This window comes from Amphibalanus amphitrite, unplaced genomic scaffold (assembly GCF_019059575.1).
Source record: "Amphibalanus amphitrite isolate SeventyFive unplaced genomic scaffold, NRLGWU_Aamphi_draft 000047F_arrow, whole genome shotgun sequence".
NCBI classification, from domain to species: Eukaryota; Metazoa; Arthropoda; class Thecostraca; order Balanomorpha; family Balanidae; genus Amphibalanus; species Amphibalanus amphitrite.
The window spans coordinates 265,912-284,659 of NW_024881543.1; the positions used below are offsets into that span (position 1 = coordinate 265,912).

The 18,748-nt window shown below is 50.5% G+C and overlaps 1 protein-coding gene across 4 annotated transcripts; it reads right to left on the reverse strand.

The window, feature by feature from the left end:
• Positions 1-3,910: 3,910 nt before the first annotated feature.
• On the reverse strand, positions 3,911-18,604 carry LOC122377561 (pescadillo homolog). 4 transcript variants are annotated; one of them, XM_043357699.1, is made up of 14 exons: positions 18,200-18,604; positions 17,438-17,572; positions 16,274-16,377; positions 15,748-15,981; positions 15,388-15,497; positions 14,527-14,624; positions 13,951-14,114; positions 13,499-13,631; positions 12,449-12,690; positions 11,668-11,831; positions 10,649-10,815; positions 6,985-7,184; positions 4,948-5,063; positions 3,911-4,221 (listed from the first exon to the last, which is right to left on the reverse strand). In XM_043357699.1, the coding sequence occupies exons 3-14, from the start codon at positions 16,301-16,303 to the stop codon at positions 4,071-4,073; spliced, it is 1,809 nt and encodes a 602-aa protein (XP_043213634.1). In that variant the 5' UTR covers positions 16,304-16,377; positions 17,438-17,572; positions 18,200-18,604; the 3' UTR covers positions 3,911-4,070. The 4 variants fall into 4 exon arrangements, with proteins under 4 accessions (XP_043213634.1, XP_043213635.1, XP_043213633.1 ...); XM_043357700.1 differs by lacking the exon at positions 17,438-17,572 and having other exon boundaries at positions 18,180-18,254; XM_043357698.1 differs by lacking the exon at positions 18,200-18,604 and having other exon boundaries at positions 17,438-17,594.
• Positions 18,605-18,748: the final 144 nt, after the last annotated feature.

The window sequence follows — 18,748 nt, forward strand, 5'->3', positions numbered from 1 at the left end:
TGGACAATTTAAGCCGGGGTCGACAGGAGGGGCAGCGGTATTTCGGGATCTCCGGGGCACGAAAACGCTGAAAAATCACCTCTTTAAGACCACCGGGAGTTATTTTTAAGTTGAGCTCCCTTTATAGGAGTTGGTTTTATTATTTCAGTGTCCATAATGGCGAGATATCGTGTTATCTGCAAGGTAAAATGACTCGTCTCACATTAAGGTAAGTGGTCGTTAGGTGAGCTAATTATTTGCGACCGATCAAATTATTGTATTTACGGTCTAGTTAACAAACAATAATTTACCAGTATTTACCAAATAAGAATATTGAAAACCGAGCCATCTTCCATCGACATGGAGCGTAAATCGCTATCGAAACTAAGCATAAGGCATTAGTAATGTTTATCTCAAGTAGGCAATAGGCAACTTAACCTCATTTTACCGTTTGTAAGCTGAGACGCACCCGTCTCGATTGCAAACTTTGCTTGTTTGTTTTGTTGCGTTAGGCCCTTTCGGTCTATTGAGACCACTTCAGAGCCAGAAGGATGATAGGAATTAGGGGGAGACATTGGTGTGGGCAGGCACTCTAGGGAGTCACCGTGGCTAAGCCCGTCCGTAAGGACAGGCCACCCAGCCCCTCAAGCACTCCCTGCACCCGGCTACGGGTGGCTCACTCAGGAGCTGCGGTGCGCTCCTAGGGAGCAGCTCACATGGGATAAAGCTGCCTGTCCAGCTCGGAACGGGGTTGCGGCATGGAGGAGAAGGATTTCAGTATTCTGAGGATAAATACGACGAAACGGGTGCGATAGCAAGCGGGTAACTGAAAATCTCATACCATCGCTACCAAGATTAATTTGTCATTTACCACTTTTTGTCATGAACTAAAAAACACCTTACCATCTAGCGTTCGGCTGTAAGGTTGGACCACAATTTGGCCGAGAGCGGCCTGGTATCCGCACCTCATCGCTCACATGTTGGGTCAACGGACACCTTTTACATAGCCCATCGCCTACTTTTTGAAGCATCGCAGGGCAGAGATCTAGTTAACCCTATTCCTGGCGGGGGGGGGGCCTCAGGAGCCCCCCCTGAGGTTTTTTGGTTATTTCTCCCAAACGCTTTGAGCTAGGAAGCTCAAATTTTCTGACTTTTTCTAAAAGGCTTTTACGCAACATTTCTGAAAATTTTGAGTTGACCTGACCTCAGGTCAGGTCACCAGAGGCGGTTTGGTGACCCTACCTCAGGAAAGTTTGCAATCACGCCAGAGCTAGAGTTTTTGACCGATCAATTTCTTCTCTTCAGGCTTTAGTAAGGGTACCAGTATGTGCAATTTGTATATCTCAGAATTTTCATATCTGTGACCTGAGGTCAGGCCAGACTCGTGACCTTTACATTGCAAGCCTATGGGAAAATATTGAAACGCCTCCTACTTCGTGTAAACGAATCAAAACCACCCAATTCTTTCAGTATTATGGAAGATTATCTCATCGGTGATGATCCTGGTGCCGCTAATTGACAGGGGCACCGGCAAAGGTCATCTGAGGTCATGTGACGTCATAAATCGTTTTTCTGTCAATAAATCATGGTGCTAAAGACTTGTAAGTGGTACCAAACTGCTCGCCTGGTCAAGGCGCGTCGTTTGGTATGCGGCATGACCATACCCCACAACCTCATTGATGAATGACCTGACCTTGACCTCAGGTCAAATTTCAAATTGACCTGTGAAGGTCATCACATCCTTATTTCGCATTGCCTCGGCGAGAGCAACAAAAAATGTATTGGTTTTATGTCTCTATGTTTCTTAGTTTCAAAGTTATATAGGTAACTAATTCCAAAACATTTTATCGTTGATGACCTCTGGTGACCTCAATATTGACCTGACCTGAAAATGTTTTATGTAAAAGTTGTAGATCTTTAAACGACCTATCAAACGCCGTTCGCCGTTTGTCGCTGCGATGTGTAGTTTTTGAGATCTGAAGGGGGGGGGCCGAATCGGCCCCCCCCCGCCAGTTTCTTGTCCCGGCGGAGCCCGCCAGGAATAGGGTTAACAATTAAAATAAGCAGAACATCAGCATGGTCAGTTGTCAGTTGATAAGGCTGGTGAGTTGAAGACTGAGTGCACAATGAAGACTGAGACTCAGGACCGAAAAACAAAGCAAAACAATATATCTCAAGCTTTGTTCAGCTGTTGTTTGTGTCCACTTGAACTTCAGGTCCAATTGAACTCGTAGGTATCCTACAGAAGCCACAAAGTAGCAAAGGCGAATAGTGGATCTACGAATAGAATACCTCCGGGCTACATGCAGCAGGGACGCAAACCGAAGCAAATGCAGCGGCGCCGGCGCGGCGGCCCGTACCGCGGAGAAGTGCCTGCAAGTTAGACTGTTCCGCCGGACGCCAGAGCGCTGCGGCACAGCCTACGCGCGCGGCGGCAACGGGCCGGGAGCGCAGCGCTTTCGAAACGGGACGGCGCCGGGCCGGGCGGAACGGCCAACGGGGTTTTGGTTGAAGGTGCAGGCTACCTGAACTGAAAATTCCTTACCTGTCACCGCGCGTCGGTACATTACAGAGGCCTGCATACTTCTACAGACCAAAGGTCAAGGCAGAGCCCCCTTCCGGCCCACCGCTGGACCCATCGATCGGGCACATACCTGTCAGCCGAATTTCTCAGCCGCCGGCGGTGGCGACACGTCGACAGCTCGCGGCGGCGGCGGCGGGTGTCTCGGAGCGCCGTCCCGGTCCCCGGAGCCGGTTACGATGACCCGCGGTGGCCGCTGGCACGCGCCGACTGCCGCCGTCCGGCACCGGCCGTCCAGCCGCGCCGCCGGGGGGTCAGGGGGACCGGGGGGGGGGGCGGTCATCCGACATTGATCGGGCCGCCAGTGAAACATTCATACGGCGCCCGGCGGGCCGAGCGGGCGCCGGTGACACGGCGGGCCACGGGCGGTCCCCCGCCCCAGACGCCGACAGTGACCGCCGGACAGCCAGCCGTGATGGATGGAGATGTAGTGGACCTCGCCAGGGCGCCCTATGGTTCGGCCGCCGTGAATTCCGCGGCCGAGCGACCGTGAACTCACGGCGGCAGGTCGGGGCCCGCTAGGTGGACTTGGTTTGATGGAAGTGTCTGTCATAAGGCGCACCGCATGTATGCATAACAAAGCTGAAGTCAGGTCAGTCACGTGGCTTGATCATGACAGATCCAAAAGGGCAGGATAATAACAGTGTCGTTCGTGCCCACAGGGAAATGATACTTTTTAAGATAAAAAACACAAAACATTTGCTCGACCGTTTGTGGTTGTTCTCCCTTGCATGATGCTCTATTTTCTCTTTTCACGAATAGTATGTTTTTGCCAATGAGCCCTAAAATGTATGTGATCATAGGTAATCATTCAACGGTTTCGTTCGACCAGATCATGACGTCAATAAAGAGTGACCAATAATGATGATCATAACTAAGCAATAAATAATTTCCCCAAAAAACAGTCAGGATCGAATGATACTGATCACAAGCATTTCAATGCATACCAACTGACCCGTACTGACCTAGGAAACCATGACATCTTACTGATCAAACCTGTGTTAATTACGATCGCGCGCTAAATGGATTAGGTGTTATCACTTAGCGATCCTGCGCTACATTGCCAGGCGGGAGAGGAGAGTCTACACTTTTTGACAGCCTGAACGCAGTTACATAAGTGCAAGCAGAAAACAGTAGGTACAACCGACCATGTATGCTTATAAGTTGAGGGAAATAATACCGAGGAAGCAAGTGAAACCCAAAGTTTACAGTAGTTGATGTTTTATCATAATAACCAGTGACTCACAGTCCCAGTTGCCTTTTTTCTATCAATATCCCGCGCGGCGCTCACGATGGGTTTCATACAATTACGAACGCTCTCTCGTTGCAGCAACCAGAAATCATGGTAAGTCACCTTTACGAGACGATATATTCACTCATCATTGTACAAATGTGGCGAGCAACAGTCTGTCCATCACAAAAGCAGCGCAAAACCTCTCCAGATCCCCAGCAATCCAGCTCGAATACGAGCGGACCGCGCCGGCCGCCGGAGCGGCCCCAGTTCCTCCAGCTACGTCTGCGCCAGCGCCGTCTTCATCTGCTTCTTCTCCTGTCGCTTCCGCTCGGCCATCTCCTTCTCCACGATCTGCCGCTTCTTGGTCAGCAGGCGCGCCTCCTCTTGCATCAGCTTCTTCCGCTTCAGCAGCTTGTAGAACCGGTGCCTGCCGGACGAAAACACGTCATCGATCAGCACCAGCATCGCGCGCCGGTAAGTGCCGTTCACCGGGCCCGTTTGTGGAGGCCCGCCTCGTAATTGTTAATTTTGCAGAGTCCGCTCATTTAAAAGGTCCCCTGGGCTTCACATGCCGGTGCAGCTCTCTTCGAGAATTGCATGTTCGGTGCAATGAAAAATGAATGCATGCCCTTTCACGCTACCACATGGGCGTTCGGGTGCTATATCGACGAAATATTCCAATCGTCTGCACTTCTGGAGCGGAGAGGATGTGGCTGACATTGGTCCGGCGATAGGAGCCAATTAGTGACACATCGATTGAGGCACACCTATTTTAACCGTTAGCGCGTACGGGAGGTGATGGAATTAGGTCAAACATGCACGATCTGAAACTCTTCAGGATGTGCACCAATGTAGGGATTACGAAAATGACTTTCTTTGGTATGAAACAGTTATGATTAATTAGATACAATAATATATCGGTAACTGAATGTAAGAGCCAAATAAACGTACCTACCCCTGGTCTTGTGAAAACATCATCCGACATATGTTTCATGCAGGCACTACTTCGAACAGTCAACCAGCCGAAAACCAGAAAAATTTAAATAGCATGCCGGCTGAGAAGCATCGGCCACATATCCACGAACATTCACAAAAAAACGAGATTAAAAGTACGCATGAGTGACAAAATCGGTCCCCGACTGCTTCCACTCACTTGTCCTTTTTCTTGATCATCCTGGCGCGCATCCAAAAGTCCTCCTTGCTCTCCTTCATCTTGTCTTTGCGGTCGTCCACCTTCTCGATCTTTCCGGGAGTCACCTTCATTTTGGCCTGGAGGAGGACGTCACAGCGCGAGTCAGAGGGGATATCCAGATAATGCCTGATATAGGTCCGATGGCTCCGAAGGCGGGTAGATATTGTAATGGATGTGAGAGATATGAGATTTGATGAGATGAGGTATCAAATTGCCCGGTATCACTAGATATATCTGGGATATCCCAAGATCGGCTTACATAGGTCATATCATATATGGTTGCTAACGTGCAAAACGGCGGGAAGTCCGGGCGGTATCACTAACCGTCTCCGGGATATTGAAGATCGTCTTACATAGCTCAGATGGTTGCTAAAGCCTAAACTGCGGGGAGCCTGAGGTATCACAAGCCAGCCATAAATCAGTGGTGGTGATCGTATTTGCACCCAGCAGACATGGTCTACGAATTTCCGAATAGGCACGATGCTGCGCTAACTGGAAACATGCCGTTTTAGCTTTCTTTACACATTTAATAAGCCGAATTCTACCACCCAGCCCCATAAAGCGACACGGCATTCACCGCGGCGCATTGCTCGCATAGCGCTGTCGCCCGTGGTCCTTCCATTCACCCGACAGGCCGGACTATATTCAGAGCCTTAACGTCAAGACGGCGTCACACGGCCCCAGAAGCTTGTAAGACCCCACACTCCGGCAGAAGCCGTCAATAGGACTGTCTCAGAGGCATATAAAGGACCGTCTCGCACGCGGGCATCCGGTGGCGCGGTTTGCGCACGGCCGCCAAGCCCTACACGTGCACTAGCTCCGGTACGCGCCGCGCGTTCGCAGAAGAGCTCTCACAAGCGACCTCAGGCGTGCTTTACCAGCTTCTAGCTACATTAGCCCTCTCCCAGTCTCCTGGACATCCAAACAGATCCAAGGGCAGCAATAAAACACTTTTACTTAGTCTGAGTAGCGGAGGAGGTAGCTAGACAGAGGTGAATTTTGAAGGCGATGCTCCAAACGCAGTACAACCTACTTCTTCGGGAAAAGGGGTATATTGCGTTTCATACCATAGACAAATCTTCATGACTCTCAAAGTCTGATCGGTCCCTTGTTTCATGACTCAAAAAGTGTGATCGGTCCAGACAGAAAGGTCACCACACGAAAGGAAGGCGCTGATTCGACCATACAACCTATCTTTTATCGTAAGAGGTGAAATATTTCTGGAAAGTTATATAAGATATTCCCCAGTCTGAGGCCCCGCCGCGGCTCCTGTCGGACTGTCTGATACCGTCCGATCGGCAGTCCAGTCGGTCGGAACTCGGTTATCTAGTCTGCGATCTGAGCTACCGCCGGTCCGATATTGAGCGGGACGGACCGGGGGAGCGATAACAGTACCACCCGCTGACGGCGTACCCGACCTCACCGCCCCTGTGCCGGACTGGGCAGCGTGTGCCGTTGATGTGTACTCATGGCATACTGGTCACAAGACAGGACAAAAACAAAAACATTACATCAGCATTAATTGCGCAGAAGTAGGTTATGTAAGTGGATTTAAATATTCCTTAGGTGGATTGTTGAGCTGTCAACCAATCTCACTTTCCTGGAGACCCATCCTGGAGACCGATCCCAATCCTCACTAGCCCTTCCCTTTTCCGGGCTGACAGTCACTCGTTACCAGACAACCGGTGGTGAGGGCATCTCTTCGTTCGGAGTTTGGACTACACCCTCTCCGGGGTGACCATTTGAACGGCAGGGGGGGCTGTCCCACCGGGACGCTTCTGTCCCACCGGGACGGACGGTTTCTGGCGCTGCGGAGCACCGTCGGTGGTCCGCAGTCCAAAGGCTACACCCTATCCTATCATTCCATGGCTCTGCACTGATCTTTTCAGGCCGGAAGAGGTTGCTCGCAACAAAACAGCCAAACAAAACGATCGCCCATCGCTCCACGTCACAACATGCACGCCTCATATTCCAGCCCCGTCCGTCCGTCCTTCCTACCTTGGCCGAATCCTCGGCGGACTCGTCCTCCATCTCCTCGCCTCCGTCGCTGTCCTCCTCCTCTCCGTCCGACTCCTCATTGTCCTCGTCCTCCTGTTTCTCGTCGGCTGACTCCTGGTCCTCGTCTGCGTCCTCGTCTGAGGACGGGTTGTCCCCGACCCCGTCCTCCGCCGCCGCCTGCTCCGTGCCCTGCAGCTGACCTGGGGACACAGCGGGGTGAGGGTGAGGACGTGGGGGGGGGGGGGGGGGAGCGTGAAGACACAGGGGTGGTGAGTACACAGAAGGGTGCGTGAGGACGTAAGGGGAGACGTGAAGACATAAGTGGCGATCGTCAGCCAGTCAATGGCTTCTACTTCCCGAATTTCCAACGCCCCTCAGAAACCCTTTCTTTGTCCACTTGCCCTACCACAATTACCCGTCCACCATCAAAATTCAGCTACTTTCTGAAGCACCGCAGCCCCATTTTATCGCCCCGGACCAGCCGGCCGGCCGATCTTGGCCTGACGACAGCCGTCCCAAACGGCTGATCAGCCGATCGACGCTCGTTAAAGACGGCAGACAATGACCGGCCGAGTGCCGCCCCCGCCACAGTCGCGACGGTTTTCTCCAGAACGTCTAATCATTTGTTTTTCGAGAAGGAAGGCAGTGGGGATGAAAAAATCAACGGGGAGTGTTGGCAATAGGAGAAATAAGGCCGGAGGAGGGGAAAAGGGGTCAATGTCTACTGACTTAAGCGGTGAACGAGGGCACAACAGAATTAAAAAAGCCAAGCGTCATCACGAGGTCGTTGCATTGTTTCTACTTTTTTGTCAGAGTAGGGGTCCATAACAAAATCGATCGCTGACACAAAAACGAGGCGAGGGCACCGATGGGCAGCACGCCCCATGGCGGTGCGGGCGCCAATGCTCCATCACTGATGAGTATTTTTGCTCGCCTTTCAGCGCCTTATTAGACGTCATACACTGGCCTCACCTACTGCATAAAGCTCCCTGGGGACCAATGGCGTCACTGGCTTGGAACCAATGACGTCACTAGCACGTCAGTTCGGCAACAAATTTACGCAGGTATTATACACTAGCGAATATCGGTACAAATGCGATTTCAGCCATCGACGCAACCAACGACAGGCGGTAGGTAGACATGAACACATTTTGAGCGTTGTATTTGCGGCAGTGCTGTATCCTGCTTGTGCTCATGTTCGATCGTGGGCCAGATAGGTCGTAAAATAAAGAAACCCCATAAAAGCTGAGTTAATATGCCGCTAGTGCTGTTCGCTTGCGACAGGGAATGCCCGATTACATTCAGCAATGCAGTGCCGCAGGGCCGTGGAGAGTTGAGGGTCTGCACACTAACTATATACAGCACACCCTCACAAGAAGTCAAGACCAGAGTCATAATAGCAGAATTACCTGCCTGATGAAAACTAACAAACTGCCAGACAAATGAATGCAACAATCACACCAGAGGTCACATAAGAGTTCTGACGTCCAACATCTTCACAGCAGCGTGCCAGAAGTCTGTCAGCTCCGCCGCAGGGGTCCTGCCGCCTCATGGAGACAGGAGCGACCGATTGATTTTTCCGCGGCAGCGGCGGCGACCCGGGTCGATTGGCCCTGTTCATTCAGAGACTCCGTGCACACATTGCACATACACACTGTGATGGAGTAAATGAACCATAGAGCGCCGGTGGCACGTGCACTTCATCAGGGCAGCGCCCGGCCTATGGAGAAATTAACGGTGCTACCTAATGAGACTCATATGGGTAAGTGCAGCCCACAGTGCAGTTATATTGTCACTGAAATGAATGATGGTGTGAATAAGACACGAAGGTCTGGGAGCGATCACGACCTTTCGAACTTATCACCTTGAATATATGAGAAGGCTATATGCTTAGAATGACATTCGGGTACCTACCATACGAGGGAAAACTTTTTAGGGTGGTGGTGGGGGGTGGGAGTGGTGGGGGGAGGAGGTTCTTTACAGGCTATTATTGATCTCTATTTACATACAATGCAATACAATGAGGCTGAAAATAAAGCCAGAACAGTTATAGAGTGAGCAAAACTTTCCGTTTCGATCATACTATAGCTTGAGAATAACTTTCCTAGCAGGTGTAATGAAAAATCGAATTGTGGTCGCTAACAAGCAAAACTTTAGGACACAGTCCCTAGCACGACCGCCCAAGCCGTGCCGAATCGAACCCGGTAACGACCGACGATAGAGCCGCAAAACCGCACACCCGACATCGGTTCCGATGGCTTCAAAGGCCGCACGGCGCCAAAAGCCAGTGGTTTAACGTCGGTAACGATCCGGGCCGTGACAAATGCACTAATGACGTCAGCCAGTGGCGCCGGCATTTCAAACGGCGCGGCACCAGCCAGCCGACCGGCAATAAACTGAGCAGTCGCGCCGTTCACAGTGGAAAAAGGCATAGTTTTTTTATCACACAAAGGACGCTTGGATAAGTTTCACTTGCTTTGGTGTCAACACAGCCAACGATAAAATATAAGTCTTCCCTCCGAGAGTCTTTGATTTTCAAAGACGAGAGCTTGAGCGACAGACAGATTTTTCGGCAGATTCGATTACAGCGCAGAAATACATTCATCATATCGACGCGACTGTCGAATACAGACGACAGGCCAGAGGACATCACTACCCACGCACCGCACAGCCGAACAGAATCTGAAACATAGTGGCAGAGGACACGTGCTTTAAACAAACGCGCCACGGGTATTTGCTTACGCGTGTAATAGGGGCATTGAAGGAGAGGAGACATCAATATCGAAGGCGTATTGATTACTGTTATCTAGTGTGACTTTTCTCTAGTCAAACTTATCACATCTAAACCGACTTACGAGCCAATTAACTCGTATACCGTACAGTCTGTCTTAAAAGTACCGCGCAAAGTAACGGTGGATCCATGAAGCCTGACCGAGGAAGGGCCTGCTAAATTTGAGTCACCGAAGCAATTGACATCCTCGTCCATTCCCAGGTCAATTGGTTCGGTAGCTTTCAAATTATAGCAGGCCCTTCCTCGGTCAGGCTTGATGGATCCACCGTCACTTTGCGCGGCACTTTTAAGACAGAGTCACTGTACAAATCATCATTTGGGACTTTCCTCGATTCCCAGAAATCCAAACAGACCCGTGCATGAGACAGATCATGCAGACCTTGCACGTTTTTAAAATTGCAGCGGTTCATTTTCCGGGAAGGGGCTCCAATTGTGCTGCTCTGTGCAGGGAGCCGGGGTGCGGGCCGACCGCCACTGATGAGTTATTAACACCCGACCAGGGGTGTGACGCTGGGACAGGCCGGACCTGTGCCCGACTCCACACACACCGGCCTCACGCGGCCGGCTGAGTCACTGGTGACCGGAGGCCACGACTGCGGGCTCAGCGGTACTGTCCTCGCAGCAACACTGCCAGTGATAAGGGACTCTCATCGAGCCGGGAGGACATACTCTCCTAATGTGACCCAGAGGGAAGACTATCTCGTCACTGCACCATTCACCTAGCAGTTTGAGTTTGTCTGATGGGACGTACTCTCCCCAGGTGACTCAGGAGGAGTACTCCCTGACTCCCAAAGACTCACCGAGCAGTTTGAGTTTGTCGGGCGGGACGTACTCTCCCCAGGTGACTCAGTAGTCTGACTCCCATAGACTCACCGAGCAGTTTGAGTTTGTCGGGCGGGACGTACTCTCCCCAGGTGACCTCCTCTTCCTTGAACGGTGACAGGTGCGGCGGCAGCTCGACGCCGGGGAAATAGAGCTGTACGGGCCGCAGGTCGCCGCAGTTGACCGAGTCAAACACCCACTGAGGCTGCACGTAGTACCTGGCGGGCGAAATAACCGTCAGAGAACACAGAAAACCTGCAGCCGTCAGCCAATACCACAGAAAGCCTGGCGAACAGCAGTCATCAGACACAGCGCCACAGAAAGCCTGACGGGGCCCAGCAACAGCCGTCCGGGTCAACACTAAAGGCACAAAACAATGAACAAAGTACACGTTATCAAAACCTTAATCCCCCGAGGAACATTTGTTACAATTTATTGTTTGGCTTGTCAAATAATGCACAAAATGACGGTAATTCATCATCCTCTACTGCCCTACAGGGTACATGGGTCATGCAATGTCTATGTTGAGGGGGGGGGGGGGGGGCGTCTAAGTCACCCAGACCCCACGCCCCACTAAGCACACAGTCCGGTACTCTATCGTCTAGCTGGTCCACTCTACTGTCAAAGCCGCCGCGGCCACTCCTGAGTTCCGCGCTCCAGCGCACACCAGTGGCGGACGAGAGGTGCTCCAGATCCGACTCCGCCCCAGTCAGCCGGGCTGTATCAATATTTGACCAGCACTCGACATGTCGACGGAGGCGCCGTCCCCAGTCCCCACCCTCACCCTCTCTCTAAGTGAAGTGGTATCAGGGGACATCAGTGCACCGACGCTTACTACCTGTCCGACCAGCACCGATAGCTGGGTATAGGCGGGTCACTTAACAGTGCACGTCTTTCGTGAAAGGACATACTGAGAGTAGGTAGTAGAAGGGAAAGGGGGCACTTGTTCCCCAGGAGCAGAACTTAATCATTCCATAATTACAAATTGTTGGCGCGACACAACTTTAATACCATGGTCAGAAGGAGAAAGCTTCCTCTGGGTCACTCCGTCCGTCCCATCCGCCTCTCACCTTGAGGTGTACTTTTTGGCGCCCTGCGGCATGGCCCGATCGATGAGCTGGTGGGTGATGGTCTCGTCAGTCTCCGAGTACGTGGCGCCCGGCGCACACGAGGCGTCCCACGAGCACGTGCCGCCCAGCGCACGGATGGCAAATACCATCGGCTCACGGGGCACCTGGAACACCGAGGGCACATAGATGGCGTTAGCACGGGAGAGCACCGCAGGAGTTAGGAAATGAGATTGAGAAGTTTATTAGTCTACGTCCGATAGCTGAAAAAGTCACAAAAGTCAGTTGCCTTCACAGTGCACAATTCATCGGTGAAGTTTTCCCAGAGATCAGTGCGGGGCGTTCAAGCACCAGCGATGCATAAAGTAACACCTATGCTACACATCATATGATCATACTGCCTGATAAGTCAGAACTTGATGCTACTTCACTAACAGGGTTCTGTAAATTAATCACGTCATGTGACCATGTCAGAATCATGCCATTACAAAAGAAACGTGACACGGTTGGAACATATGCATTATTATAGTGCTTTCATATTCTAAAGCTTGCAGTTACCTACCAATAAGATTCCATCGTACTATCATAACTACATCGTGATATATAACGATATCGCGATATCATAAAAAATCAGATGCACAAAACACCACGAATATCTATATCTGACGGTGGTAGCGTCAGAAGCTCAATTTCCAATTTTCCACTCACCACCGACCCCGCCAGCTCAGCTCCTACCCTCCCTTCTCACCCATCCCTCCACCTCGTCACCCCCTCAATCACGCACCTCTCGTCCGATGAACACCCGACACCCGGCGAACAGCCTCTGGAGGCGGCGGGTGCGCTGGCGGCGCCGGCGCACCTCCTCCAGCTCCTCGCCAGCGGCCGCCGCCATCAGCGCCAGCTCGGCGTCATCGTCGGCGTCATCGGCGTCATCGGGCAGCCGGGCGCGCGCCAGAGGCGTGTTGAGAGCGGCCACCCGCTCGTCATCCAGCTCCCGGGTGGACATACACGTGTCTGTGGGGGTCGCTGGAGGGAGGGGAGGGGGGAGGGAGGTAGTGATGGTTGAGGCGCTCCCGGTTGGACATACACGCGTCTGGGGGGGAGGCTGTGGAGGGGGGGGGGGGGGGGTAGTGGACATACACGTGTCTGGGGGGAGGCTGCGGGGGGGGGGAGGGGTAAAGGCTGAAACTGAGCTGGCGAGGTGATAATGGAAATGGTGATTCGCATATCATGGATAGTGGATGGTGGGTATGCTGGATACAAATAGTATACTTGATTAATCCGACGCATCAGATTTACAGCTACCCAGAAACCACCCGTCAGCCTCGCATCAAAGATCTCCAGATGCACTGGAAAATCAATCCTTGATGGGATTTCATATGTGACATACCTATTACCCCAATAACAGCATGGAACATCCAAAGCAAACACATAAAGCAAGAAGTAGCGGGCACATCACATGATGACAACTAGACCCAGACCCAGGAACGTATCCGTTCCTATTTCTGTTTGTTAGAAAAAAGCTTATTATAAGATAGTATTCCGGGTTTGGATTGCATATGTCGTGACACAAATAAATAAGCCACAAAAGAGCTGGTAAACAAATAGGTAGCTTATCGTCAAAAGCCAGAACCTAACGTCATCGCGAGGCGCAGGCTATCTCAGCCATGACCGCTCCGAGCGTCGCACCATCCTCAGCGCCGTCTAGTGTAAGCTCACCGAACTAAGAGTGTGCGGGCTAATCGAAGTAATAGTTGCCGGGGACCAGGGATAACACGGAGGCCAGAGACTAAGCGACAGAGGCCGACCGGCGGCCACCCGCAGTCTCACCCACCTCCTGTGAGGGCCAGCTTGGGCGGGTACATGAGGTTCAGCGAGTGGTACAGCCGGTAGTTGACGAAGCCCAGCAGCGTGGTGTAAAACTCGGAGAAGATGGCCATCACCTTCATGTCCACGTTCTCCGGCCGCTGAGGAAGGGACGGTGACGAGTCGCACGTTAAAATGCTGCTGCATAAAGCACACGGATTGTGTAATACTGTTACAAAAGTCTGAAAAAGCAGCAGGTTTTGACATCACAACCAAATTACAAACCAGGATGTTACAATATTGATATTTTTTTCGTCCTTTCCGAGTTCCAATCCTATATGCATCACTTCATTCCACAGCTAAGCAAAGTGTTTTCTCCACCTATCACGGTAGCTTCGTCCATCCTCCAACCGTAAGCCCCGTCCCATCCCGTCCTGTGAGCCCTGTGCCTCCCCTCTACCGTCAGCCCCGCTCTCTTACCATGTAGACGAAGTGGTGCGGCATCACCCACGTGACGGCGATGCCCTGTACCTCCGCCTGGAAGTAGTAGCCCTTGATGGAGATGAACGCCTTCCGCAATGCCCGCGACTCGATCACATAGTGCATGAATTCGACAGTGAGTCGGCGGCAGTCGGACACCAGCGCTGTGAACGCGGCAGCAGGTCGGTTAGAGAGGACAGAGTGAGGCACATACAGGCCGGAAAACACACCATCAGACACCAGAGCTGATGGGGTGGAGAGCAGGGAACAGAAATCAGACGGGCACACATACGGACCGATGAGTCGGCGGCAGTCGGACACCAGAGCTGGAACGGGGTGGAGGGTGACTACTGGCTAGAGAGGTGCACATACGATCCGGATGGCGCAGTTAGTTCGAAAGCGCGACGAAAATACCTTCGCAGCGAAAGCCCCGACACCCATAAGTGTTACATACAAACGCTCAGCCACAACTACCGCCATCTCACAAACCGCCATACGACATACCACTGAGCGCTTGTCCGCTTCAACTCCACGGTGAGAGCCCCTTTCTAGCGCGTCAGGCGACCAAGAACTCACCCTCTGATAGCTTACTGACGGTCGGCATGATGGCAAACAGGCTGCAGAGCGACAGCGGGTCGTCCAGGTCGTTCAGCGCGTCTGAGAAGGTCGGGTACCTGGCGGCAGGCACGGTCAGCTGGCGTCAGTGGGTGGATACTAGAGATGTCAATCGGATACCAACTTTTTGGTATACCGATACCAAACCGATACCAACTTGGTATTTGGTATTTCAAGGCTAATGCATTTGGTATTTTGTTGGTATTGTGAATCGTAGCTAATGTAAAAGAGGCTGTGAATTCGATAAAAAGTTGGTATTTCCCTCAGTTTCTGAAGTTAGTTTGGTTTTGGTACTTTCCTATGGTTATTGTTGGTATTTGGTTTGGTATCAGTATCACGATTTTCTGCAACTGACATCACTATTGGATACCATCATTGTGGCCGGCGAGATCTGAGCTCGGTATAGGTCGGGAGGGCGTATCGAGTAGAGGTCGAAGAGGGTAGGGTATAAAGGACAGGGAAGGACAGTGGTTAGGTAATCGGTATAAGGAGCAGGAAGTACAAAGGACAGTTGGTTCATGGTGGCGGGCAGAGAGATTTTGAGACTACGAGCAGACACTGTGTACCATTGTAAGATTATTCTATACATGAGAGGAGCTTGGTATGAACTTGCACCAGCTGCTTGGCAGCTTCCATGATCATTGATCGTATGAGTGTCATCACACACCAACCTCTACCATGCCATACCAAACAGGTTAGCGAGACCAGTAGTGGAGCACTGTCTTTGCCCCACTGCACTGCAGTGGAGCCGCGACTGTGTTATGCACATTACAGCTGCCATCTATTCGAGTCTCCGTGAGGATACTGACCGAGTTGTCCTACCTTTCTTTGACGAGGTGGTCGAGGTCGTACTTGGGGCGACCCTTGTTCAGCCGCTGGGCGCCCTCGAAGTCGCGTTTGCCCTTCGACTTCTGAATCTTCTTGTGCCTCGCCTGGTAAAAAGATGATGCATAAATGACTTATTCAGTCCGTCATAGTTCACCTTTTCAGATTTAGGTTGATTTGTAAGTAAAAGATAAGGGAACCTTTCAGTTATCATGACTTTTCAAACAGGTATACAACGTTAGTTCAACAAATAAAAAGATAAATGATTGTTACCCACTTTCTAAACATAACTTTTAACTACCAGGAAGAAAACCAAATGACAGTTATGAAGCCCCCCGTGTCTTAAGTGTAACCGACCTTCATATCCCACATTTTCCAGATGAGCGGCTCATGCAGCAGGAACTGTATATCCTTCTTGTAGTAGAGCGTCTTCTTCTCTGTGGAGCCCTTCTGTGCACGAGTGCGTTTGATGGGCTCTCGGGGGTAGATGCCTTTGAGGATGCAGAGCCGCCGGAAGTCGCGCAGGTTCACCTGCAGCTTGTCCAGCGCCTGCTTCCTAGTCATGTACCAGGACGCCTCGCCCGAGGCGTACTGACGACATAGGGAAAAAGCCAGGTGAGGAGGTGCGGGCCGTTGTAAAACCTTATTACGGAATGGCTACACATAATCCCATGTTTGAGCGACAGTGACTTTGAAATCGCAGGTGTATAAAATAGAGCATTTTGTGAAGAAATAAATGCATTATAGGGGGATACGACTGGAAACAGACTGCAGAGAAGAACAAGATATTAGTTAGCACATGAGCTAAGCACCACTAGAGACAAATATAGCAAATTTCAAACATCTTGCATACATGTCTGGTAGGAAAATAATGGAAACATACCTTTTTCTTCATTTTGCCTGAGCCAGTCATCTTGAACTATGTAACAACAACAACAACAGCTTGGTTTAAGTGGTACAAGATAATGCTCACTGGCTACCCCAGACCTGAAAAGAGAAAAGTAAATTAGACACACATTATTGGATTCCAAAACTGTCCTAACTCTTAATTACAATGCTAATGAGCAAGCAGAAGTCATAAGTACAGCCCATCGCTACAGTAATGTGCGGTTTTACCAATCTCAACGGATGGCTTTGACTGGTGATTTTTTATTGCGGAGTGATCAAAAAGGAGACGTCAATAGTTAAAGTTGCAGCTGCAAAGGTGACGACTGATGATACATGTAAGCTATGTTCAAAGTTTCATTATAGTCTGGCTAATTGTTCCTAAGCTTCAGAAGCAGAACATACACATGACTGAAACCGCACATTACCTCTGCTGTGGACTGTACAATGCAGCTACTTCACAATTCAACATAAAATGCTTGTAATGAAATTAAGCACCTCTCACATCATACATTGTAAAACATTCCACCTGCCAGTAGGAGAGGAGTGCAGTCCTAAGGGCAGGCTTGTGAGCTGTGAGGGTCAACTTAAAGCAGACTTTGGGGCAGGTCTTCACTGCCTTTTGATAACATTTTGATTTGATAGGTAGGGACCACTGCGGTTCTTTGCCCCTAGATTCTGCAATCAAGGTTTGATTCCCGTGCAATGTATGCGGCATTGCATGCGGCAGGCCATGCATGCGGCGTTGCTGCTGCCTGGCTGCGCCGCCGCTTGGAAGTTGGAAATGTGAGAGGCCCAGTTAGCACCTCGGTTCACTGAATATGGTGCTTGAACCAAACCAACCAACCAATGCAGACAACAGCAAGTTCGTGAAGTTGGCATGGGTTTGTGGTATACCTACTGTCCAACCTGTGCACCCCGACTCACCGAGTGCACCCCGAGTGTGCACCTGCTACGCTTAACTCTGGCCCAACACGAGCACTGCTTAGTGTTGTAGTGTGGCCGGTGGCGCCTGATCTCGAAGCCACCTACTAATACAATTGGTGACATAAATGGCTAAATGAATGAAAAAGTACCTATGAATCCATAACTTAAATTTATATTACATTATGATCCACAGCATGCACCCGCAACCATGAGTAGGTATTTCCTAAATCCTTACCATCATATCCTGTGGCTGTGCTTCGTACTTTTTCTAAGCTTCAGCTTCTGTGCTTCATAGACAATTAATTCATGATGGAAGCGTACGAAAACTGAGAGTCTATGACCCCCTAATTCTCAAATACTCTGAATTCACCTCAAGCAGGCCCATGTCGTTCCCTATCTCCCTGTGTGTCCAAGTGCACAGATGACGTCACATGAAGGGGCGGAGTCGGGGGCGGAGCCTAGCGCAACGGCCGCCATATTTGAATTTGCTTTATAAGAATGTTATCTATATTTTGGCGTTCAGTCAATTGTTTTCGATAGTTTTATGAACGGTTAGCTGTAATATAAGTGATTTTTAAAGAAAAAACACATATTCTGCTTGCAATTTCGATTTGAGTCCGACCCGTTCCTAGATTCGAGCGCACGACCTTTGGATCACGGTGCAAGCATCCTAACCACTACACTACCGCGGCGGCGCAGCGGCCGGCGGAAGGGAGGCTGCGGAGGCATGGGGGCTTTTCTACGCATTATCGGAAAAACTAATGGGTTTAGTGAAAAACTGCGCCTAGATAATTCAAAGAAAAATGTCTCGTCTTTCCGATGATGCACTTAGTTTTGTGCTAGCTCTAACAGAGTTTGTTCTACAGCGCTTCAAAAATCGCCCATTTACATGGGACTCAAACGGGACTTCAAGACTTGCCCCCAGATGACGTCACAAGCTGACGTCACGATCAGGTAGAATCGCCGGACGACCCTACCTGGTATATAGGGCCTTGACCTCAAGCACCAGCAAGAACACGTGCGCTTCCACAAAATGTGTGCATTTGGTGTGCATGTAGGCAGCATGTAGACATATATGGTGCTACAAAGACGAGGTGTGCAAAATCGCTGTCCACTTGCAACCACTAATTTATGATGCGCGCTATGTTGCTCTAACAGTTTGAAGCAGTTGGTTCCTTCAGCAAATGTTTTAATTATTGTTCTCTGTATTTATTTTTTTCATGATGAATCCTCGATATGCTGCTGAGAATAACAGAAGTGAGACTGATATCATTCTGTCAAGTAAAAAGCAAACGGTTAAATAATTGAGTTGAGCCCCAATTGGTCACAAAACTTGGGAGGTCTTTTATTTTCAAGCCTTTTTTTTAAGCTGGTTGTCCACAAAACATCTCATTTTTCGCCAGTAGAACATTTCAATTGAAATATAGAAATGAATGTTGCCTGCCATCTGGTGGTCATCAGTTACCCCTATAGTTAACATTTCTCTCACTAGGTATCGCTGCTGTCGTGAGCGTCATCAGTAGTAGACTCGCCTTGGCTAGTATGT